Source organism: Seriola lalandi, unplaced genomic scaffold, assembly GCF_002814215.2.
Source record: "Seriola lalandi dorsalis isolate HSWRI2012SDOR001 ecotype SW California unplaced genomic scaffold, Sedor1 jcf7180002054538, whole genome shotgun sequence".
In the NCBI taxonomy this organism is placed as follows: Eukaryota; Metazoa; Chordata; class Actinopteri; order Carangiformes; family Carangidae; genus Seriola; species Seriola lalandi.
The window spans coordinates 68,879-93,482 of NW_019525091.1; the positions used below are offsets into that span (position 1 = coordinate 68,879).

The 24,604-nt window shown below is 44.0% G+C and overlaps 1 protein-coding gene across 7 annotated transcripts in view; it reads left to right on the top strand.

Moving 5' to 3' along the window:
• The first annotated feature begins 13,950 nt into the window (after window positions 1-13,950).
• The window catches only part of col11a2 (collagen, type XI, alpha 2), a 48,051-nt gene continuing 37,397 nt past the window's right edge, over window positions 13,951-24,604 (top strand). For 2 of the 7 annotated variants that reach the window (XM_023414660.2, XM_023414661.2), the window contains exon 1: window positions 13,951-15,092. In XM_023414660.2, coding sequence (XP_023270428.1) covers window positions 14,975-15,092 — 118 coding nt within the window. In that variant the 5' untranslated portion in view covers window positions 13,951-14,974. The remainder of the gene's footprint in view (window positions 15,093-24,604) is intronic. The other 5 variants (XM_023414662.2, XM_087176160.1, XM_023414664.2 and 2 more) reach the window with 5 other exon arrangements.

The following is a 24,604-nucleotide window of genomic DNA, read 5'->3' on the forward strand; positions in this document are numbered from 1 at the left end:
TGTCCCAGACCAGATTACAGCCATGTCAGCAGCATCATATTTAGAGAAGACCCTATAACCTCTCAACCTGAAGTGGTAGACAGTAAGTTGGCCATTTTGAATCAAGAATATAGATGCCAACATCATGAGTTATATGTTTTAATTAGGACAAGTGCAGAAAGTTTTGGATTCCATAATAAGATTTCCACCAGCAGGAAGATATTGCTTTGGGCTAAATTCAGTCTGGCTGCTTAACTTTCCTCAGGTCCTTCATCATCTTGACAGCGTAACATCCTCACTCCTTTTCCCATCTTTCTTTTCCTGCCTCATAACAATCTTGTCTCACCTTCTTGTCCTTGCATTCTCTTCACCTTTGCGTTCTATCCACCTCTCTCTCATATTCTGACTCCCTTCATCCTGTCTGTCAACCTTTCGATTTCCTTCTCAGTATCGTTCCTGCCCTCCTCTCTCCCCTGTCTCCTTCTGGCTCTAATTCTTGCCCCCCTCCCTCCCTCACTCCCTCTTATTTCTCACCCCTTTCCCTCCCCTCCAGCTTGTGTGAGGGTGAGCGCTGCAGAAAGACACCTTTATACCAGGGGTCAAATTCCCCTTAATTTCTGCCTCACAAATGTCGATTTTCACCAGGTGAATGTTTTTGCTGAGCACTGAATAAACGAGGCGCGTTTGAAGTCACTCGCCAGCAGCGATTTGGTGGATCCTGCGTGGTAGAAATACCCCACACATCGCGTCATACACACACACACACACACACACACACACACACACCTGAGGAAGACAGAGCTTTATTGAGCTTGTGTACTCTCTGCACAGGGCACATACCAAACCGCAGGGCAAGATGTCAGGTGTGTTTGGTGCTCACTGTCATTTTCTGTTGTGTCAGGGAGACCTACACAGTAAAGTAAAAACTCTAATCCCCTTCTGAACTTCAGGGGTGCACCATCTTCCTGGACTGTGCAAAAGAGAACTCTTATTTATTCTAACATTTAAACTCAGTTTTAAAGTTGTAGTTTTTGCAGATTGTCTGTGGTCTGTTTAAAAAAACAAATGCTGATACAATTTAAAATGTAGCATATATCAACATTTCAGATATTGTATAACAAATCTATTATGCTTTACTAAAGTATTTGATCTTAAGAATTCAATCAGTATTCAGGCGATTTAAGTAAAAAAACCCAAAACAAAACATTGGGCTTACTGATTAAAACCATCCATTGTTGGCAGCCATAAGTGTTTATTGCGATAAATTAAACACATCATTTCCGTGTTTACTTGTATTCCAGATCAAAGTATCTTGTCTGATGAGCGACAGTAAATGGTGAAAACAGCGATTAGTGTGGAATTTTAGTCAAAATTTTGTCAACTTTGTCAACAAGGTCCAGACTGTCGGGATGGGAAGAAGACAAGTGACAACATTCAGCAAAGCCAAATTACTGGTCAGCCACTGTCCCCGTGTTCTTTCAACTGTAATGATATGCTGGGCTTTGGGTATATACAGACCAAATGTGAGCCAGGCTACACTTAGATGACTGAGAGCGCCTCCTGAGCCGGGCTAAATCTGGGTGAAACTGAGACTGGGTCCCACATAAAGGATATAATTCTACATCGGAGGGCGGTTGGTCTTGGTTTCTAATCAAGGGAACATGGCAGATAAAAATATGTCAGACCGAAAATTTTTGCTGAAAGAAACGTTTCATCATGGTGCCATAAGAACATCATCTGTTCCAGTTCAACTACCTGATCCTACTTGCTGCCTCTCTGTGTGATTATATAAACATATATAAATAAATAGAATACCATGACGTTTTGCATGTGCACTTAATCTGCACCCAAACACCAAAGATGTGAATCAAGCTAATATTACACTGACAGTGGAGAACACTGTGCTTGTATTAATTGTATGAATCCAAAGAGTTAAAGAAAGGCCTGTTGTAAAAAGATTCCTAAAGTCTGTATTCAAAAGTCTCCAAGGCAATTTTTTTCCCCATAAATATTAAGTACATGCTACACACCATGTTCTAATTGAATGAAGAGCCCAAATATTGAAATGAATCATGTAAAATATGCAGGAACTTCATTTCTGACATGTTTTGGAGACGAGCAGTGTACACAGAAGGGATGAAAAATTTCTACTGGAAACACTGCTGCAAACTGTCAAGCCTCTTAATTTCAGCATCATGACACGAGCGACTGGGCAGAGTGTGTGGGAGGATTAATGAGCTCTCGTGCGTGTGCCAGGAGTGAACGTGAGAGGGACGAAATGTGTCAGCGAGAGGAAACTGGTAGATGGGGAGGACAGAGAAGAGGAAGAGGGAGGACGGTGTTTTCATCCTGCAGCATCGCACTTAATTTATCCCTCTGCCTTGGCGTGTGCGTGTTTTGTTGGTACGGTAATGGCCCGGATGGGGCGACACTGAAGACCGAGATGAAAAGCTCTTTGATGGCTCTTCAGAGGACAGACGGACTGGAATGAACTCATGGTCATAACAGCTCTGATTGTTTTTATTGCTGGTTTTTCCCTGACCTCATTAACCGGCCGCTGTGCTGTGTGCTCAGACTCTGTGAGCGTGCATGTTCGGCCTCTTGTTTTTGGAAATCAATAATTTGTTTTTCTTCTTTTGATCTTTTGTGCGTTCCTCCCTGAGACAGCCAAGTCTCACAACCGTCTGATCTGGTTCTCATCCTCCTCCTCACTCCTTCCACTTTCATATGTTTTGAATCACCTCCTCATCTCCTCTTGACGCCAGCGTTAAGGCGATGTTATACTCCGCAAGTACGCAAGGGTCCGCGTGACGTAAGCTCCACCATCAGGGTGCGTAGGCTACTGACTGGAAAAACAAACATGGACGCCGAGTTTGAAGAGAGGCCGTGTGAGTTGTCCGCCGCTACCCTCACCTCCACAATTCACCTTGAAAAGAATAAGTACAGCAGCTCTTCTTCTTGCGTGGACGTCGCCTTTTTGATTTTATTCATGCACAAAAAACCTATTCAACTACCTGCTGCACATGTATGGAACACAGACTACAAGCAAAGTATAAATGAAGACAACTAGGCGTCCATGAAGTCTGCAGCTGTCCTGAATGTATACCATATACTTTCCACTGTTACATTTTAATATGTGTCTTACTTTTTCACACTTTTGAAAAAAATAAACATTCCCTTTTTCTCCCAGGGACATTTCAGGAACGACCTGTTCACCCACACCGATTTGTTGGTCACCAAGAAGCTCCGCTGGAGCACTTGGGGGTTAAGGGCCTTGCTCCAGAGCATCTGAGCGGCGGTAGCTACGGCAAGTCCTGATCATGCACTTTCTCCACCCAGAGTTACCCTGCCCCACGAGTCCAGGGAACTAACTGGCGACTTTCCAGTCAAGCGCCCGCTTCTTTAACCTTTAGGCCGCTCTAGCTTATATTAGATTAGCTGAAGATCTCAGTGGGTGAAGGTGTCACCCAGTCTTCAATTAACTTTTGGTCAGTGTGTTTGTGCTACACATGGCCCACATTTTCATGATCTCATGAACATACACCAAAATTTCTGAACTTAAACAACAACAAGTCCAATCTCTGAACTTCTCTAACACCATTTAAAGTGTTGGCAACAAATGTGTAAGTCTGGTGAGCCATTGTTTTGATAGCAGTGCTGTTTGGGCCTCATAGTCGACTATATCTCTAAAGTTGGTAGATAGAGTGAAACAGCTGCTTCACTGATAAACCTGCCAGGAGAACTTTAAGCCTAAGTTTTGCAAACGCTCGAACGTTCAATCATCTAATGCTGTTTAATGGGAAAATAATGTTGTGGGCACTGGATATAACAGAATATAACCCTTCCCACTGCACCGTACATCAGTCATATCCTTCAGCTTGCGTCTTGTTCCATCACTCAGCCCTCTTTCTTCCACCTCTCAGGGGTCTTCTCCTCCGTCATGTCCTCCACTCACTGAGCTCTCTTCCCTCCTCAGTGCACTTCGTCTTCATCCCTTCAGTCACATCTTTCCCATATCCCAGGTTTCTCTCTGCTCCACTACTGTACCCAGAGAGAGGGCCCCGGTCTCAGCGGCTTCCTGTCTCACAAAAGACCCCTCTGTTTCCCCCCTCTGTGTTTCCTACGCTGCCACCCCACCCCCTTCCTCAACACCCCCGTGGTACATTCCCTCCCTCTCCCCCGGTGCATTCCTCACTGACCAGGGCCGGCTGAGTCCCTCTGTCAGCGGGCTCTGTCGGAGCGGACCTGAACCTTCACTGATCTGTGGAAGCAGTTTCTAGGTTTTCTGTTCAGGACGAGTCAGGAGAGGAGAGTTTAACTTTATTTTACGTCACAACACACAAGTTGTTAGGAACTTGTGCGGCGAGTTCATAGTGCAGCAGGACAGACAGGACAACAATAAACGCAGTATACTTATAATAAAACAATATTATACTGTATACATTTTATTAGATACTCAATGCTTGACCAGAAATGTCACATTAAGAAGGCCATCATGGAGGTCTGTTGGCTGAAATCAGGGCTTAGTGTAAAGAAATTAAAAAGGTGCACTATCTAAACATATACAGTCTCTGCTCCAACACGTGGGTCGTAGCATCAGTCATTTAATCTGCTGTCGAGTTCAGCAAAATAAAAGACAAAGTGTCAGTTGTGTCAGACTGGTAGCTTCACTGATGTCAGCTCGCTAACACAGTTACTCAGTTTCCCGTTAGAAACAGCTCGTAACTGGACCTCATCTGATAATGTATGCTGAGGAGGAGGAAGGAGGTCAACCAGCTGTCCGATGCCAAACCCTTTGTTGTCTTAAATGAGACGCCTCTGAGTGTTCTCCCACGCTTATACCATGACAACTTACCAAATGATATAAAGGAATGGAGGCTAACTGGTGACATAGCATGAAACATCATTATTGTTGCTATGGTTACCTGCAGTTCAGTATACGTGATGGCAATCTGTTGTTTGAGGTGTTAGAAGATAATATTGTAGTCTTTAACATGGCAGTGGAATCATTTCTGTTCTGATTTGATGGAGATATTTCGAGTTGTTGTCAGTCACTGTCAGTCGCTGCATACTGACAGACTTACCATTGTATATATAACAGGCTCAGATGTATTATAAGCACATACATATATTAAGTTCTTCTTTTGTTTATTTCCAACCTTTACCCGTTCCCCTTCAGATAAATTCATTCAGATTCATTCAGATAAATTAGAACCAAAGTGGTGTAAAGCTCAAAAAGCAAAACATAGCCAACCCCTTACTGTAGGTCAATTCCTTGACATGTCTCAAACTGAATTTTCCTTAGTCTTCATTTCTTTATTCAAATTGATGCTTTTTTCCTAACAGTGGATATCTCATTTATGAATGAATCACTTTTCCTACTTTGTGTTGCTGTTATAGAAGCACCTCATCACCATCGACAGATGAATGCAGCACTGAGGCCGCAGGTCATCGCGGCCTGGAGAAGAGCAGCTGAGCAGCCGGTGTGAAAATAGTCTCGGAGCTCCAGGCCACTCCTCCGGTTCCTCCACAGTTCTTTGTAATGGTCAGCTGGGCCAGGTACAGCAAGGTGTCACTCTAATGGGAAGATGACCCACCTGACCTTCGCCTCGACCTCACCGTGTCCATCTGACTGGTCTGGGTTACAGCCAGGCTTTGTTGCCCCTCTGTCCCTCCGCCGTTCAACCAGCTGAATACCTTTAATGCTTCACATACTTGCTACTTCTCCGCTTTCATCCCTTACAATGAAGAAAAAAACCACAAGACAGCCTTGTTTTTCATTCAGAATCACCTCTTTCTAGAGATGGAGTCAATAAGGAGCTCTTTCTTTACGCGAGGAGTTTTGTTTTTTTCACAGGAAACTGCAGCTTGTAACGGGGGAAGTGTTAAACCTCACCGAGTTGTGTTTCCAGTGAAGTTCCACCCGATTCATTGCAGCTATTGTTTCTTCATGATTTTCACACACTCACGTGTCGTGTAGAAACTAAATTGGAGCATGTGTATGTGGAGCTGATGTACCCACGACTAGGGAACAGTAGTGTGGTTATTACTCTCCACTGTCGTCCTGATCCTCTTCATTATCTATCTGTGTTTGAGTGGCTCTGTCCAGAGTACGTCCTTATATTCAGCCTAATTAAGCGAGTCTAAATAATAGCGTGGTGCTATACAGTATTATCTCCTGACAGTATATCTCTGCAAACAGGTGATCTGTCCGGGCTTCTCTAGTCTCGGAGGCTCTGGCCAGATTTACACACCCCGGCACAGACGTGTGGACGCACAAACGGACTGAAATCTTGTGCTGCCTGCCTGTCAGCCTGTCCTCAGCTGCCTCTCCAGCGTGTGCGCTGATAGGATGTGATGTGGCCATTTCACCCATTAGATGTGCCAAAGTTTCCTCAAACTGGAGACAGACATAAGAGGTTTGTTTTTTTTTTTTAAACATCCCACGAAAAGAAACAGTAGAACATGGAAACTTTCTCATCTCCACTGTCAGTCGCATTTAACGGAGCCGGTGTAGGGGACACTGAGGTCACGCTTCAGGTCATATCTGTTTAAGCCTTTCATATAAGAGTCAGCTGATTCTGGTGATTGTGCAGACCGACCACAAAGTCCCCCTCAGAAGTGTTATATCACCCGCCCTAACATATATTGGAACAGAATAACCCCTAATGTTGCTGACTTGGCGGGACCTCCGGTGGCGTCTCTAAACTGCTGTAGCCTTTGCACAGTCATTGTGAGGGAGGCCCGGCCCCGGCCCTCACTGTGGGCCGCTGTGTACGGCGCTGACAGCTGTTGAGGTGACTTCATTTGTGGAAAAACCTGCGGCTCTAAAGACACAAATATGCTGCTGTGTCAAAGTCGCCGAGGTCCCACCCTGTGTTTTAGTCAGTGGGTCAGTTAGAGATGCGTCTATCCATCCTTCCGTCCTCCCATGCTTCCACCTTTTCCCTCCCCACCTCAAGTTTTTTTTTTTTTTCTGGAATCTCCATGTGTAAATACCTTTTGATGCCTCCTCCCTCCCTCTTGCTCTCTCTCTCTCCCTCTCTCTCTGCCTCCCCTCACCTCCGTCCGCTCACTCCTTCTTTATCAATGGCCCTCATTCATTCCCTCTCACCCTCTGCATGCCTATGTGCCCCCCCACCACCCCTTCTCTGCCCACCCATCCTCCCTCCTCCTCTCCTCTCTCCTCTCTTCTCTCTCTCTTTCTCTCTCTCTCTATTCATTCCTGTGATTTTTTTTGGACCTGTACCTTTCCACGGCCCTCACGTCCCCTCCCAGGCAGCAGCAGTTCCCTCAAACCTGCCAGTCCTATATCCCTCCTCCATCTCTGGCTATGTTTCACTTTAAGGGTTTTGGTATTTAGATGCAGATCTAGATGTGGTTATTTCAGGCTTAGGCAATATTCACCAGCATTTATGAGAAAAAAAAAAAGAATTACCTTTACTTGTCGGCACACTTCTTAGAATTCCAGGTATTTCAGTGTTTAGATATGGATCTTTTCTGCACAATGAGGTTCTCAGTGTGGTGAATTTATATTACAAATGAATACACTGTATATGAAACCTGCTCCTCATGTACTGTATATGTTGAAATCATTTATTTCGTGGCTCAGTATAGCCTATTTTCATCCTTCTGGCTCATGCTATATCATCAGCTCTTCTAATTGCCTTTTATTATTCCAGCCATTATGTACCATCTGGGCAAATTACCTTCTAACAGTGAGTCATTTTTGCTTAATTGAGCAAATCTTAGAGTTCACTTATTGCTATATTTAACGTCAGAAGGTAAAGAAGCTGCCTGTAAAAAGTCCCAACAAAGAATTGCTAAGCGTTGAAAGCCAGTAATGAAACACGTGTACACCAAAGAAATGCTGAGAATGAGAGAGAAAGGAACACACACTGCTTCTTTTTTTTTTTTTGCTTAGTTTAGTTTATCAAAAATCAAAAGACTAGTATACTTTAAAAATAACTTTAAAATACACTGTGTGCTCACATGTAAACTGTGTCTCTCGCACACACACACATGCTGTTCTACATCAGTTGGCACGCAAACTTCAGAGCTCGTGAACACTCACCCCACACAGAAGAACACACCCACTCCTGTGTACCCTTGCTGTACCCCCCCCCCCTCGCTCTGCCCCTTCGTCACCCCTTGTCCTCCCTCCTCCTCCCTCCTCCTCCTCCTCTCCTGCCTATTTCGAGGTATGTGGTTAGCTGGGTGTGTTCGGTGGCCAGATCCTAAATCACTGACCCATTCTCTGTGTAAAATCCCTTTTTTCACCTGGCCTTGCGCACCTCCAGCAGCTTCACCGGGCCGAGCAGAGCGGGTATTCATCTCACATGGATACTCACACTCTTTGACCCCACTGTTAGTGCTGAGAGTATCAGTCCACTCCCTTTTCTCCGTTTCCTCCCAGGCCAGCCCCTGCTCTGATCTATTTCGGTGTGTTGTGGCTAGCAGGGTGTGTGTGCGTTTGCAGCCCTGCCCAGTAAAATACAGACTTTTCAAGGAAGTCAGCAATATAATATGGCCGCTTTATTGTAATTACAAGGTTCTTCTTTTGGAAATAGCGCACAGAGAGAGCTGCCCACAGGCACTTGCTGAATCCGTCTCCCAAGAGCTAACGCCATCTCTTGCTCTCCTGCTGCAGAGGCCCTCGTCTCAGACTCTCTCGCTTGCATTGACCCAGATGTTGCCACAGCAGACCACTGTATCGGCTGGATACTAGTCACCCTCTGACATTACAGCCAGCCGGATTCCAGTGCCGTCTGACTGGATGGAGTGTCAGACGGCACTGAGTCAGTTTGGTGGGTGGCCGTGTCTGATGGAGCTTCCCCGCAGGGAAACCTTGTGGTCTCTGGCTTGCTACAAGCCTTAAATTACTGCCCAGTAAATTATAAGGCTTTATTAATTCAAATATAGCTGACACGGAAACCTAATTGTGTAATTGCCAGGTTCACATTGACCTGTTGCACAGATTGTCTTCTGGACTACTCACGTGGAAGCACCTGCCTTTTGATGTCGGGAGCATTTTAACCCATCGCATCATTTCAGCCGCCTCACCTCTCGGTGAAGTGGTCACTGGTATGAGCCATTAAGTCTGTTTTAGGATGATGAAGTCATGCCGCTGGTGGGAGCATGCATGCAATTCCTGTTCTTTGGAATTTGTGGTACCTCTATAAAATGAATACTCAGCAGGTTGTGTGGATCATACTGTTGCTAAGGCAGGGCTGTTTTATTCTGCATTTGGTTTAAGGGTGTGTATGAAAGACTTTGGATACTAAAACTGCACCAGACAAGATTATTTCCATCTTACATGCTGTAACAGCAGAATAATAACGAGATGCCACAGTGCCACCGTATTAAAGCAGATGACATCATACAGTAACTGTACAGCTGTGCACATGTTTGATCACAGGAAGTGACACATCAAAAATGTACTTGTGGATATATGTGCATTGTTATATTCTAACAATTATATAATGACTTTTATTTTACCTAGAAAGTAAAAATGACCAGCCACACAACAACCTCTTGGTTGCAGGTGAATGATACGACCAGGCAGCATGTGACACCATCCAGGTGCTGCTTGTAGATGTCTGATGTCTCCCTGTCGCCCTGTGGTTCCCTCTACACTACTTGGTAGTTTTACACTCCACACATCTGTGTTTGACGTGTTCAACAGACACTTGTTCCCCCCTCCACAGCTCCAGGTTCTGACTGTACAAGCAACCACCACCACAGTATATTGCTTCCTGAAAAGAATTAATTAACAATCATTACTCTATGCCTCATGTTGCTGTTGTCTGTGTTTTTATGTTTTTCCTTCAGTTTGCTCTTCAAATCCAGACGTCGAGTCGCTGACTGAATCCACTTCAAGCCACCTCACCTGCAGAATGTCAAGGTAAATGGAAGCAAACCACAGAATCAGTTTGATAACAAGTAGGCACCTGCTAAAGCTGCTGTTGTTGTGAACCTGGTTTATAGTCGGAGACACACACAGCCTCGGTTTGGATGTCAGAAGACACTGATGAATAATGTTAACCTTTCTTATTTTTGACATATACAGAAGTTGAATGATAACATCACAAAACCCTTGTCTGAAAAAGGAGGATTCACCACATCTTCTCTTTGGGCTTTATGGGAGAAAGTGTAGTTTCTTTAGTTCTGATGATAAATTTAAGTTGTATTGAACGATTCATTGATAAAATGCAACACTAAATTATTTACATAAAAGCAAATTATCATAACATATATGATAAAACAGGCGAAATACAATACGATAGGATACAGTTCATTTAAAAGACAAGATAAAAATTCATCATTCATCATTGTTAAAAAAGATTTAAATTAAATATGTGGACGGATTATTTCTTCAAATTAAAAGACCAAAAAGACTCAAATGAATCATTGAAAAACTGAATCTGTCGTGATAAAAGTCAATAACATCAACAAAAGCATTCAAATACAGTCGATCAGATAACTACAGTCAGTGGAAAACAGAAGCAGTGATTGTAATCCAGGAATATTGATCCTGGACTGTAATAAACAAACAACAGACCAGACCACCACGTTCTGTCCCGTCCATGATGAGACTGTGGAAACAACAGAAGGGGTGATTACAATCCTTTGAATGTGAGTGCACATGCAAAAAGTCTAGCACAAGCACATACCACAGATGTCTCCTGGGGTGTCTCTCTTTACAGCCTGTGGCATCTGCTTTCAGAACCAAACAGCCTGTCCTCAAAAAAAGAAAACACTCGATCCTCTGTGTCCAGGAAGCCGAAGATGAAAACCCCGAGCTGCCACACTGAGGGAGCGTTTCCTGGACTTTCTGATTTACCCTCGCAGCGAAAACAACAGGTCTGTGGAGCAACAGTGTACAAATGGAGGAAAATAACTTTGGCATTCAGGGAATTGACAAATTCTCGGTTTTGTTTTATTTACATTTTTGATTTCAACATAGAGAACTCTCCTGGTTTTTGTTAACATCCAAGAACATGAAATTCTATATTCTCATATAGGAATATATAGCTTTAAAAATGGCCCTAAGCCTTAAGCCTCCATATGATTCCTGATGGATAATTGCTGGATGCAGCAGCGTAGTTGATGGTTTGACAGAATGATCACACAACGGCCGCTCCTTCTCATTCTATATACATCAAACCTCAGCCCTGTAGTTTCTTATGAGGGGCTGTACAATTTTCTTCTTTTGGCAGCCTTGTATTCAAAATCATAGACAGCACATTACCACTGAACAGAACCTTAAACATGGCCATCGTATTTAGAGCGTGTCCCTTTTCTCTTTTTCTGGAATTTAGCATTAACTCGACATATGTTGTGGGCGAAGAGATGCTGGAGTCTTTAAATCAGCCCATGGATCCAAAAAACATCACATAATGTATCAAAAGAAAAGTCAGAAGCCTTTGAAGTATCCATGCTGAGACTTATGGTACGTACAGTACAAAAGTTCAACCCATGTAACAGACTGAAGTCGTCGATGGGCAAGATACGATGCTGATGTTATTTAAGTCTTCTGATCAGGGTTGAAAATCCTTTACAATAACATTAATGAAACTCTTCCACCGTTCACAGCTTTAATATAATCACTGAGTCCACCAAAAATATGATTTAATGCTTGAATGAGTACATACACGAGCACAAACTTTTGATGAAGCGTGACCGACTTCCAGCTACATGAATCTGAATCTGTTGAATCAAATGAGTAAAAGCTACTGTCTGTAGCCTGTGTGTCAGTCTGTGTGTCACATTCATGAATATTGTATTAACCTGCTTTTATCACTTTATCTTACAGTCATGGTTTATAGTGTCGACGCTACAGATTATTCCCGGCGACGTTCACTATCCCACTCAACAGCTACAGCAGTGTTATACAGGGACGCGGGCGTCTGGGTTGTAATGGGGGGTTGTAGCATGTTTGTGTTTAGTCTGCTGCCTCTTATCTTCACTGTAGGTGACGTCCCGCTCTGATTTTCACCCTGGTGAGTCTGACTTGCAGCGTATTCAGTATAAGTAACCCAAAGACTTGATCACTTTGACCATGATACTGATGATGCCTTTAAAAGAAATGTTTCAGCTTTAAAACCACAGTTAAGACTCAATAAAAACTTTTCAATTTTTAGTTTTAATATTATGATTGATAACACTAATCTAAGCTCCACATAGGTCACCTTGTGTTGTGAGACCACACTACATAATGGAACGGTTAGATCCACATAATAACTGTGTGTCCTGTTAGGACGAGCAGTGTGCAATGAACTAACACAGGAGAGCACTGAATAAATAGTCAAATATAAACTGAAAGAAACTTTCTAACACTTACAAGAAAAATGTTACTTGCTTTTCTCTTAATTTCTTTAAATTAGGTGACTTGTAGATCCATGACACACACACACACACACACACACACACACACATACATGTGTCTGACTCGTCATGTTGCAAGTCCATTTTCTACAAATCTTATGGAAGTCATCTGGACTGTGAATGCAGCGTCACACCAGCTCTTCACAACCAAAGGACACTCGAACCTGATAAAACATCTTGTGACTTCTAAACACTTTTGCCATTGGATTAATATTGGCAGAACAGCAAAAGAAAATTGCTTTGTTGCGGTGTTGAAAAAGATCTGAGTTTGTTGCTTTCACTTTAGAAGATAATCACCCGCCTGTCGTCAGAATGTATTTAATGTAAGGTAACTGAAAGCAGTTAAGTTTTACAGTTTTTCTGTCGCTGAATGATAGTAAGGGGGGCTTTGATGGAAATACCACAGAATGCAAACACCCCCCTCCCCTCCTTTCCCCTCAGAGAATCAGACAGAGATGTGGGGATGAAATGAGAGGTAGTGAGACAGAGTGGTATAGAGCATCGAGGGGTGATTATGGTTAATTATTGCTTTCTGGATGTGAAGTCTGCATTCAAAGAAAGTGAGTAAGCATGAGCTGTGTGAGCACAGGAGCGTTTACAAGGCAGACGGCTGGCACAGCAAATAGCTTTGAAACGTGCGGAGGAGATGCTGTTAAGTGTTTATGACAGGTAGGGATATGAAAGTGACTTTGAAATGCTGAAAGGAATGTGTCTCTGAGATTACTGCCAGAGTCGGTTTAAAGTTTATGTCTCAGTGGTTTGATACGTCTCTGGAACCAAATGCATTTAGCGGCCTGAAAACTGAATATCATAAACATCTGATGAATCTTATTCGTATGTGCACAGCAGCTCCAAAATCTATAAGAACAAAACTCAGTGAGCTGCAGCTTTGCACTCTCAGACATATCCCTTAATTATGAAAAACACACCATAGTTTAATGTGGGTCAATCCCACACACACCTGCTGCTGTAAATACAGTGTTTACCAGTCAAGCAAGTGAATATCAATAGTCCCCAACAAATGCACAATTTCCTCCTGTCTGAGTAACATTTGCTAAACAGTGTCCAGCAGTTATAGGAAATTATTTATCCATTTTTGAAATTCAAACAATATATTTGTGATCTTTAGGATTTACCACTTCACTAGGAACAAATGGGTTTGGGATTAAGAGCCACAGACAAGGTAGGGAGGTGTAAGACTCTCAGTATTGTTGGCTTAACTTTTTTATCCTATATATATTTACACATTTTAATAGATTTTTTTTATCTAGCCTAGACCAGGGAAAGCAGGATGCAGACCTTCAGGGGGCATCTCACAGGGGAGAGCTGGGGTCTGGACCTGGGTTGGCCTGAGCCTGAAGAAGCAATAGAAGGCAGGTGGCAACAGGTGAAGGTGGGTTCTTGGTTTGAGTATTATAGTCTTTGACCATAATGTTTGGTCAGATAAAACATTTTATTTCCAAATGTCAAACTTTCGGAGGAGAGAGGAGCGATAGTTCAGTTGGCAGATACACGTTCATTACACAAAACAAAGTATTCACAAATCATTTGTACTCCTCTTTCTCTCTCCTCCTCCTCCTCCTCTCTCTCTCTCTCTCTCTCTCTCTCCATGCGCACCTGAGCTGATGCTGCAAAACAAGGCCACGTGGGACTGACCAATCAGAACCGGAGGAGCGTTCCAAGGCTGGGATGAAAGGGGCGTGGCGAGTTACACGGACAGAAACCTGATTGGCTGGCCGAACGCTCACTCTCAGCTGCTGCACAGCTCCGTGCGTGCGGGTCCTGCTGTCTACTGTAGCATTTACCTGAAGGGTCCTTCATGGTTTATAAATCCAGACTTTACACGCCACAGATACAAAGACAAGAAAGCCAGAAGTAAAGGAGGTAAAGAGAAACACTCTGCCAGCCGTTATCAGTGAATTAGGAGAGAATCAGAGAAGGACAGGAGAGGAGGTTTTCACTGACTGCAACATTAAACCACTCACTCACCGCGGAAAAGAAGGGCGTCATTGTCATGAGTGTGAGCTGAAGTATTTGTATAGGCCTATCATTAAAAACGTTCAGCTCGCAATCTCAGACGCTCCCCCGGACAACGTCGATCTGCGTGCGTCGAGGGCGCAATTACGCACGCCCTCTCTCTACCCCCTTTGCCATTCACTCTCTCTCTCTCTCCACACACACACATACACACACGCTCTCACTCTTCGTGGGAGAAAGTAAAGAAGGGGAGAGGGAAAGAGAGAGAAGGGAGAGAGAGCGTGATTCCAGGTCTCTCTCTGCTGCTCTCTCCACTTTGGGTACTTGTACCCAATCTGACTCAATGGGGCTTTAGCACTAAGGGGTTAAACGTTAAAATAAAAGATATTTATTCACCCCAAACCCCTTTTAGTGTGTAGGTTTTGTGCATTAACATAGACAGACATAGGTAACCCATTAAGGAAAGTCTCCGGGAGAGAGGTAGAGACGTCTCCAGAGGCGTGCCTTTTTGTCCGTTGCCTCGCAGAAGGTTCAGTCGGGTCCCTCTCGTCGGCTGGCTTTCCGTGAGAGGATAACTTCCAACATATCCTGCATTTACAGCTCGACCAGGCCGGCAAACTACCGCAGCACTATGGATATTGGAGCTTGTCCCTTCCGGAAGAAACGGAGACCATGGCGCATGGACTTCTCATCCTTCGCCTTGGTAGCCGTGGCGCTCGCTGTGTGCCAAACGACCGTGGTTCGGGCAGGTAAGACGGTTTCTCTTCTTAATAGTTATGATGTTTTTTGAGCTTTTTAAATGATACTTCGGCAGATTTTTAAAAAACCTTTGGGGTTTTTTTTCCCGTCTCAAACGTCTCCGTTCTTCGCTGTCTACTTGGATTAAGCGTGTGCGTAATAAATGCACATCTCATCCATTATCGGACATTTGCGCACCTGACAGGCTTCTTTAGATTTTTCTTCCACAGTATCCAAATATGTTACTGGCATTTGTTGCGTCAATACCTGCATATTTAGAAATCTATCTCTGCTTTCTACACTTGAAGTCAAACTCCTGAAAGCACCACTGGGCAACTTGATGAACTGATTTTGACAGTTAAAATATAAAAATCTGAGTGAGTGGAAATATATGAGATCTGTAAACTTCCTTCACTATAAAACAAACGAAGAAAAATAATGACACCAATGTTGTTTTTCTGTTTCTATTTGTGACTCCATTGTAAAAGTTGATTTTCTTATCAGGAACCTGAAATCTCGTCAACCTTGCGCAAAGGTCCCCATCAATCAGTGATCAAACAGGACAGATATTACTAAAGTCTTTCGTTTGCTTTTCGCTGCTGGAAAACCTACAAACACCTTATTACGTTTCCAATAAAAGTTTTCTCGCTTCTCTGGACTTCATTTCCCTCGTATCTCCCTCTCTCAGCGCGCGTGCTGACAGGTGCCATCTCACTAAATGTACAGGTTGGCAGTTGAGCTCAAATATTTCAGACATCCAGGTGCTTTCTTGGTCATTTTTTAAAAGTTTTCTAATCTATCCTCCAATAAACTTTATTTCATTATTAAGAATTCTGCTCAGTTTTGACAGGAAGGTGATTTTACGCACGTCTGTGCCCCGCACCCCCCACCCCATCCGGAGGGGGGCATAGGGTAAGATGGTGCAAAGAGCTGCTTCAGTCGCTTTTGAGGAGGTTGGTCTGATAAACGTCTCGTTTATGAAACTTGTACTTTTATTTTTTCTGTATTGCAGTTGAATGTTGTCCTTTGGTTACAGTGGGCTGTGGATACAGGCAGCAGCGACTGTGTGGGGTTGGTTGGGTGTTTACCAGTTCAGCCTGTGCACCAGTCCACCCATCACTGCCTCTGGTTGCCCAGGGAGGAGGGATTTCTGCATCACGTTTGTAGAATGGAAAGTTGATTTTGCATTTGTCCAGTGTAGAACAACGGGCTCATTTTCTACAGTTTTAATAGTGATAATAAAGATATGGACTTTTTTTTTTTACCAGTCAGGACATTTTAACTTTAAAGTAGTTGTGAAGTTTTAGAAGCCCTCCTCTCCCCCCCTCTCCACTGTTATAGAGTAGATGGTCTTGAAGGAATGATCTGTATGCTCTGCACTTCCCCGGGCGACCGCTAGTTGTCTTGAGTTATTTTTAACACAGAGAATCCATTGATTCACCTGAGTCCACATCAGATCTGACTGAAGACTTTTGATGCGGAATGGCACGCGGCATGCCGTGGAAATACATCTAATTAAAGATCGAAACTAATTTTTATTAAAGTGCAGCAACACGACTAAACTTAAGATGCTTGAATCTATATTTTCAGGTTTCATTTATCCTCTGAAATGATGATGTGATTTTCGTTTGACTCCAGCAGATCTGAAGCCAGCTGGAAGACTTTTACCCTCTGGCCATCGTTGCTGTTATTGTTGTTTAAGTAGAAGCTGCTGTGGTTGAGACGCAGGTTCAGTTTACACCAACTTTCTTTTCTTTTTTTTTTTGAGAAATAAATTTGTTTTACAAGTTTCCGTGGACAGATGCATCAATGGCTCTTTATACTTGGTTTGGATGGCTTGCAGGGACAGTTGGTGCAGCTTAACCACCAAGAGGGCTTTTGTAACATAAACTGCCCCCCTCCAGTGTACTCTTTGGCCGCGTTTCCAATTTCAGATTGCAAGAGGCGATTGCACCTTCCCGTCGTGTCCCGTGTGTATTTTGGAGGCGGAAGCCTGAGACATTTTTGCTTGTTATGAATAGGTTATTATGCGGCGGAGCACCTCGGTCGCAGGGGTTTGGGAGTGAAAGCGTTTAGTGTCTCCGTGTCTATGTGAGCTTTGTACAGTTCTGTTTGTGTATATGCGTCTGTACGCTATGGATGTTATTTTCCCCCAGTGCAGGGTGTGGAAATGTATGCCACATCTGTGTGAATGTGCCTCTGTGTGCAGCCGCCCGGCCAGGCTGTTCCCATCTTGAAGGATGCTTGTGGAGGTGGTGCGCGCGCGCAGTCTTCATTTGCCTGTAGTAAAAAATAAATAAATAAAAAATCTTTTTCTAATCACCTGACTCTGTGATCTTGTCAGAGTGACGCAAACAAAACACTCCTTCTACCTGCGTTCGATCCATTGTGCGCGCATGCGTCCCTGTGCGCGCGCAATGGATCACATGCGCGCACTTGTCCAGAAGCGCTGGGCCGCTGTCTGTGTGCGCGTTCCTGTGCGCGCAGTGTGGTGGTGGTGCAGCAGCAGATGTTAGTGCAAATTATAACAGCGCCCCACCCAGGCAGTGAAAGACCGATTTAGAGAAGAAAGTGGTCAGAATCTTTCATGTTTATTCGCTGGGAGAAAGAAGACTAGAAAAGAAGGAGGAGGGATGGATGAGGCGCAGCCATCAGCCAGAGAGCAGTGGGCCGAGAGAGGCATGAAAGACGAGTTTTGTTCAAAGGAGAAAATCAGAGGGCAATATTTTCTTGACATGGATGTTCCCCAACCTCATTTCAAAGCAGGGAGCTCCTCAAAGGGCAGCCTGTCTCAGTTTGGCTAAACATAACATAACCCCGCTCTCTCTCTCTCTGTCTCTCTCCCTCTCCCTCTCTCTCTCTCTGCTGGTGAATAGAGCTTCTATATGTGGTGGCAGTGCGGGGTTTTGACAGCTCATTCCTGTGACTGTATGGAAGCGTGTGGTATTTCAGGCTTCTGTTGGTCACATGTCTGGCAGCTTTAACCTAACCCCCATGATTTTCCTCTGCCTTGTCATCATTTTCCCATGGGCCCCTGTGGCTCTGGTGATCCACCTCCATCCTTTTTCCATCTTTATTTTTAACAATTATATTTTATGTATGTATCCATAGTTGGCCAGGTTAATATGTCCAGTTTAATAATTTTTATTGGCTAGTCAAACGCTTATCCCCATCAAATGAGCATCCACCAATCAGATTTTACTTTTCAGCATGTTGTCCATAGTTTGGTGGGTAGGAATAAGCAGGTGAGTTGAGTTGACTCGACACTTGGCTGCATTTGCTCTGCAAAATTAGCTCCAGTTAGTGCAGAGAGACCTTGTATTGCATCAAACTGACACACACAAGTGCATCAGGTGCTTTCAGCAACTATTGAGGCTTTTTGTTGCCCTGAGCTGAGCCTCCCAGGCAGGACTTATTGTCATTCTGTCTCCAAATTCCACCTCCTTTGCCAGGACTAACAAACCTCAGCCATTGCTCAAGCCTAAACTTAACCATATGTAATGTAAGATTGCTACTTTGGTTGTGAAATACAACCTGGGAGGACAGGCTGCCTGGGACGCCAGGCTCAGGGCGAAGAAATCCCCTTCTCTCCAAGTGGAATGATGCCTGTCAGCATCTCATGAATGCCAGGCAGTTTACAGAGTATTAACCAAGTGAAAACCACCTGAATGTGTAAACACAGCTAACACTGTGACAGCTTTGGGCTCAGTTTACTGGTGATTTTGAGATACATTAGTTTGGACGGGAACTTAAATTACCTACATTAATGCAGGATTTCCTTTTCATATTCAACACTGTTCTGTAACTCTAGCTCTCAACCTAGAGGCTGGTTTAAACCTAAAATAATTAACTCTCATACTCACGACTGTTGAGAGGTTTATGTGTCTTTTTGGACAGGAAACTGTGACTGTGTCCTTGACACCTGCATCATCTCGTAACCTCAACCACAGATGCAAAATCTCATCATTTGCACGGAGAGATAAGGCTCAGACAGTGGTTAAAAAAGAAAAAAAAAAACATAGAAGTCAAAGATGAGATACACATCCAGCAAACACCTTGGAGGCCTCAGCTCTAAACCATGACATCCCCTCAAACTGTGAACTACATAAAGCTTCTCTCAGGCTGAACCACAGCAGCTCAGCAGACCTGAGGGAACAGAGAGAGCAGAAGATAGTTCTTCTTTCTTCCTTGGTTTCATAGGTGATGATTTTGTGGTCTGTGTGTGTGTGTGTGTGTGTGTGTGTGTGTGTGTGTGTGTGTGTGTGTGTGTGTATGTGTGTGTATGTGTGTGTGGATGGTTAGGCGTCGATCCTCGGGGGCCTTCTGTTTTAGCAGAAGATGTAGGGAAGGAAGAGTGTGCCAACTTGGTAATGACAGGCTGTCTGTATAGGATGCTATTCCCAGTCACTGTTATTTTGCTGCTTCTAGGAACTCAGTGTAGGAGGGTGTGGAGACTCGCCGTGCGCCTTTACATGAAATGTTAATGTACATCTCTTTTCCAGACATCGGCACGGTCTGTCCATTTGAAAATAGCTTTAAATGTTGCTGGAGGTTTAGCCGTGTGCTCTTTGATCTACAGTACAGTGATGTACAGTACAGGACAGTACAGTACAGTACAGTGCTGGGTTTGATATTAGGCCTATAGAAATGCCAAACGTAAGTGAACACAGAAAAGCATTTAATACACCTCTCCCTGCAACTTCATAACTTATGTGGGACTATTTGAAGTGGCCTAATGCCGTAATCTCCATTTTTCTAAAAATATGAGTAGAATACAGTATTATTAACCTGCAGATAGCATTTAGCATGTTAATCCACCAAATGCAATGGAAATGAATCCGTGCTGTCGGCGTTAGTGCATGAACAAAAACTGAACTTAAATACCTGGTTTGTTTTTTTTTTCAGTTCACTTACACAACACAGTTTTCAGACATTTGATTTTGCATCTCCCACCGTCTGTGAATATTCAGGGGTTTGTATTTAATTGACGTTCTGAAATGTTTGAGTCCTGAGGGAGCAGTACCCCCCCACACACACACTCACTCACACACACACACACACACACACACACACACAATCACAGTCAGTCAAAGTCGTCCTGCAGCCTCTCAGCAGTGCTCTCCACCTGCCATCTCCTCACACATATCTTTGCAGGTTAATTACAGCTGTAAAGATCCACAGACTGTCGGGCAGATGTGTGATGTGGGGGGGTGGGGGGGATTTCCACAGTGAAAAGGTGTCGCTATAAAACAGTGATGATGATTATCATGCAGTCGTGGCCCACTGCTGTAACTCTTCTCTTTATTATAAGTCTGACTCGTCACCTTCTTGGCTAGACGCTGATGTAAATGTAGGTATTCAGATATCATCATTTAATGTAAATATATTGGCTACATTCTGCTCAAACTAACTGTGTAACTATTAGCATTAGAGTGATAGATTAGTGAAGTAAACAGTAAGATAAGCAGTAAAATATTTCCTGCTATCTACAAATACTGTGTAATCTGCATTGGAAGTGACCGGTGATCAGGGTTAGAAATGTGGAATCTCGGTTTCATTGTCAGCAGTGAATTCTTCATATCGTTGAACCAAAGTAAATGACATGAACTGGTTTCTGGGAATTTGTTCTTGTTTTTGGACGGTCAGGTTCTGTTAGCTAAGTGCAGTCAGAGCTGAACTGTCAGGTCTTATCAGTCTTGAGCGTTAGACGGGTTTCATAATTTGCGTCCATGCTCACTGTGCGTCTGTCCCATGTGATAGCACGTTACAGGGAGCCACCGACTGCCTCCCGGTCCTTGTGGTGTCAGTTATCCACCCTCGGATCCAAACTGAGACTGTGGCCTCCAGCCCTGAAACCACACAAGACTCCAGCACGGCAGCGTCTGTGCAGCGCACACAGACTGGCACAGACCACATAATGGTACACTGGGGACAGTAGAGGACTCGGACACATGCTAGTAGTAACCCTTTAATAGAAGGGAATGGTACTCAGAAACCACAGAAGGCTGCAGTACAGTAAATGTTGGCGCTGACCTGCGGTGACAAATAAACCACACGGACTGTGAAAAGCATCGGTACTGACGCTCTAAAATGAATGCAAATGGAGGCAGGTATAAAGAGCTAAGACCAAAGGATAAAGAGCTTCAGTAAAACACTGTTAGTAGCAGGTGATGGAGTAATTGATTTTCCTTGTTTGTTGCAGTAACAGTTAGCTTTAGACAAAGAGTGCTGATTTTAAATGTAAGTTAAGTTCTCTGCTCTTGAAGCTGGAGCCTTTTCAGATTTCTGTCTGACGTGGGGGCGACAGAGGCGCAGTCGCATTCATATCACACACTTGAGAGTAAAGAGGCGTAAACATGTTGCAAGCAAAGGCCCCAAAGAAAAGCTCGTACACTGATCAGTAACTCTGCTGTCTGCCAGCTGTGCTTCACCCATCGACAGGGCAGACATTGTATCTCCCATCATTAATTGGTGTAGTAAGAGATCGGCTGCAGCACAGTCTGTGTTGGATTTGTTGATATTGAATTTGCTGACTGACTGTAACTTTGAGTTATGTCATAAATTCACATTGTGCTTTTTAAATGATCGTCAAGGCTCACATTTCATTTTCCTTCAAGTGTTATGTTCATTTAGCTTCCATCTTACTGTTGAGTCTTTGATGTTATTGGGGGAATTCAGTGAAACACTTGTGACGGCAGGATCGCCTCACTGTCATTAAAATGCCTCCACACCCCCCACCCCCACCCATCACCACCACCACCCCTCTCACACCTAGATCAGGACTTACTGAGATTCATGAAGCACAAAGGACGGTTCTGTGTTGGTCTTGTTCCTTGCTGAGCTGCCAGACAGACATGGTCACATGGTGTCAACATCCACATGATAATTAATCTGCCCAAAAACAGAGAGAAAAACATTTTATGCTGTATGTATAAATAATGTAAATCCTACTAACCTCCTTTGACAGCATGGGTACCCATAATGGATTTTCTGTCTGTGTACACAAGACATTATAAATAAATCGTAACTATAGAGCCCCATTCAGGAAATTATAACCTGCAGTCTGGACTGTGCTCATACTCCTGGCCGTCGTGGTCAGCTGGGTGGACGGGGACACAGCTGGTGACTGAGGAATGACTGGAGTTCACTTCATGGTTTTCAGTTTTGAAATTAGTTTTATATTTGTCTTTTTGTGATTTATGATGCTTTTTTTGGGAAAATTGTGTGAATTTGTGTGTGTGTGTGTGTGTGTGTGTGTGTGTGTGTGTGTGTGTGTGTGTGTGTGTGAATGGTGTGCAATCCGTGGTCAATATTGCACATCCCTCTTAAACTGTGTGTCTAACAACGTGGTCGTTGTGTAAAGGTGAGAGGTGAGGGGTCAATGTGTCAGCTGGAGTGTGTGTCTGGTATTTGGCACAGTCGTACCAGAGGAGGAAAGGGTGCGCACGCACGCACGCACACACTCACACACACACACACACACACACACACACAGAAATGATTGCAGAGAGGATCTAAGACTAGAACTGAGAGTCCCACAGTTGTCCCCTCACAGGTCTGCAGTGATAGTATGACCCAGGTGTGTGTGTACGGTACACACACTAACTGTATGCTCGCCCTAACAGGAGTCCCTTGTTCCTATTTAGAGCTGCATTAATTAGCTGATGAATCCATTAGCAATGAATAGAGAAAATAATTTGCAGATTAATTGATAATGAAAATATGAATTAATTGAAGCCCATTCCTGTGATTAATAATAAGTTATTTAGTGTACCATGTTGGCGTTAAGAGAGAAACAACAAGCTGGACTCCTTCACTGAGCAGGGTCTAATGTGTGTGTGCAGCTGCTTTGTGGTCACACAGCAGAGTGTGTGTGTGTGTGTGTGTGTGTGTGTGTGTGTGTGTGTTGTGTTAGTCAAGTTGTTAGTTGACAGTGTAGACTCTGATTAATATCTACTCCTTCAGTAAGCATGAGCATTGTTTATCTTTCCTGTGAGTGTGTGTCTGTTTGTACAGTGTGTGTACATGTAAACACCTGTGTGTGTGTGTGTGTGTGTGTGTGTGTGTGTGTGTGTGTAACATCATGTGTCTCCAGCCCTTTAACAGACTTTGACTGTGCCTCTCTTCACAGTGCCGCCTGTCACCACGTTAATTAAACCAGCTTTAGCTCCATCTAGCGGCGGCCGAGGGGAACTCCTATAATCCAAACATCCCTGGAACATGTCGCAGTTCAGGCAGCGCACCTCAGTTTACAGTGGGACTGCTAACCCGAGCATCACATATGTTTCCTATCAGCTCTGTAATAAGCTGGTGGTCCGCATGTTTGGTCAGTTGTGGTTGTGTGGAAGTGAGCGGGTTAGAGTGGAACAGTGACAGGATTGTTTCAGTCATGGGGCACCTGTTGAAAAAAAAAAGAAAAGAAATGCATCCACACCGCAGTACAGTGCTCCATTATACACCACACAGCATCTCATTATTCCGTGTGGGTTCAACCCCAGGTTTTAGTGGCTGTATGTGTTACATCAATTGAAGGATTAAACAGAAAACCAGAATAGACAAAGTATGTTTATGAACTCACGTCACTTTGCCTGTAGGTTTCTGAATAGAGATGTGAGGTTTTCATTGAGCATCAGAAATATATTGCGACATGATTCATCAACTTAGATATGACTGCACACCTAATCTCACAATCACTGTCTCCAGTGTTGAAGATTTTAGTTTAGTTTAGTTTAGTTTAGTTTAGTTTAGCTGTTTATGTTGAAATAAATCCATGAGATAAAAATCTAAAGAGGCCTCAGGAAGGAAACACCAGGAGGATTATACAAGAGTCAGCCCAGTACAATAATAGAGTAATTTAAGATACAATCAAGTATAATCATCAACATAAGGTAGACGAACATTAGTCTGGTTGTCAGTGTCAAACGTCCTGAGGGAAACGGTGTTTTTCACTGGACTTTATCCAGTGCAGCTGTCGGCAGGTATAACTGTATGGGCTACTGTAATCTTTACCTGCAGCACGGGTCGTAGCTTCCCTCACGTGCCCGGGAGCCCTGTTTCCTGTTTCCTGTCTCAGTGACAGCGGTGGAACTGGGCAGCGTTCACATCAGAAGGCCGCGGCCATCTGTGAGCGCTTACGGCCTGAAGGGCCGACGGAGCGGGAAGAGGAGGAATAAAGGGAGGTTGTGCCCCGCGGCAGTCTGTTTTCCTACCTTGTCCAGTTTCATATTTGCCACTCCTCGTCTCGCGAGGTGTATCGGTGCACTTTTCCCTGCCAGGGCTGTGTGAGTGTGTTACCTCTGCGGCCCTGCGTGTTGTTTTTGTGGGTGTGTTTTTTTCGTCGTGATTGTGGTCCTCCAGGCAGGAAGGGCCCCGGCTGCAGATGTGAGCTGGTCAGGCAGCGGAGAACAGAGCGGCACATTGTACTGGGCGTACTGGGGGAGCTCGGGCTGCAATCTGATCCAGTATCCTGCCATCACAGAACCACGCTGTCTACTGTCACTGCCTGACCCCCCGAAAACACACA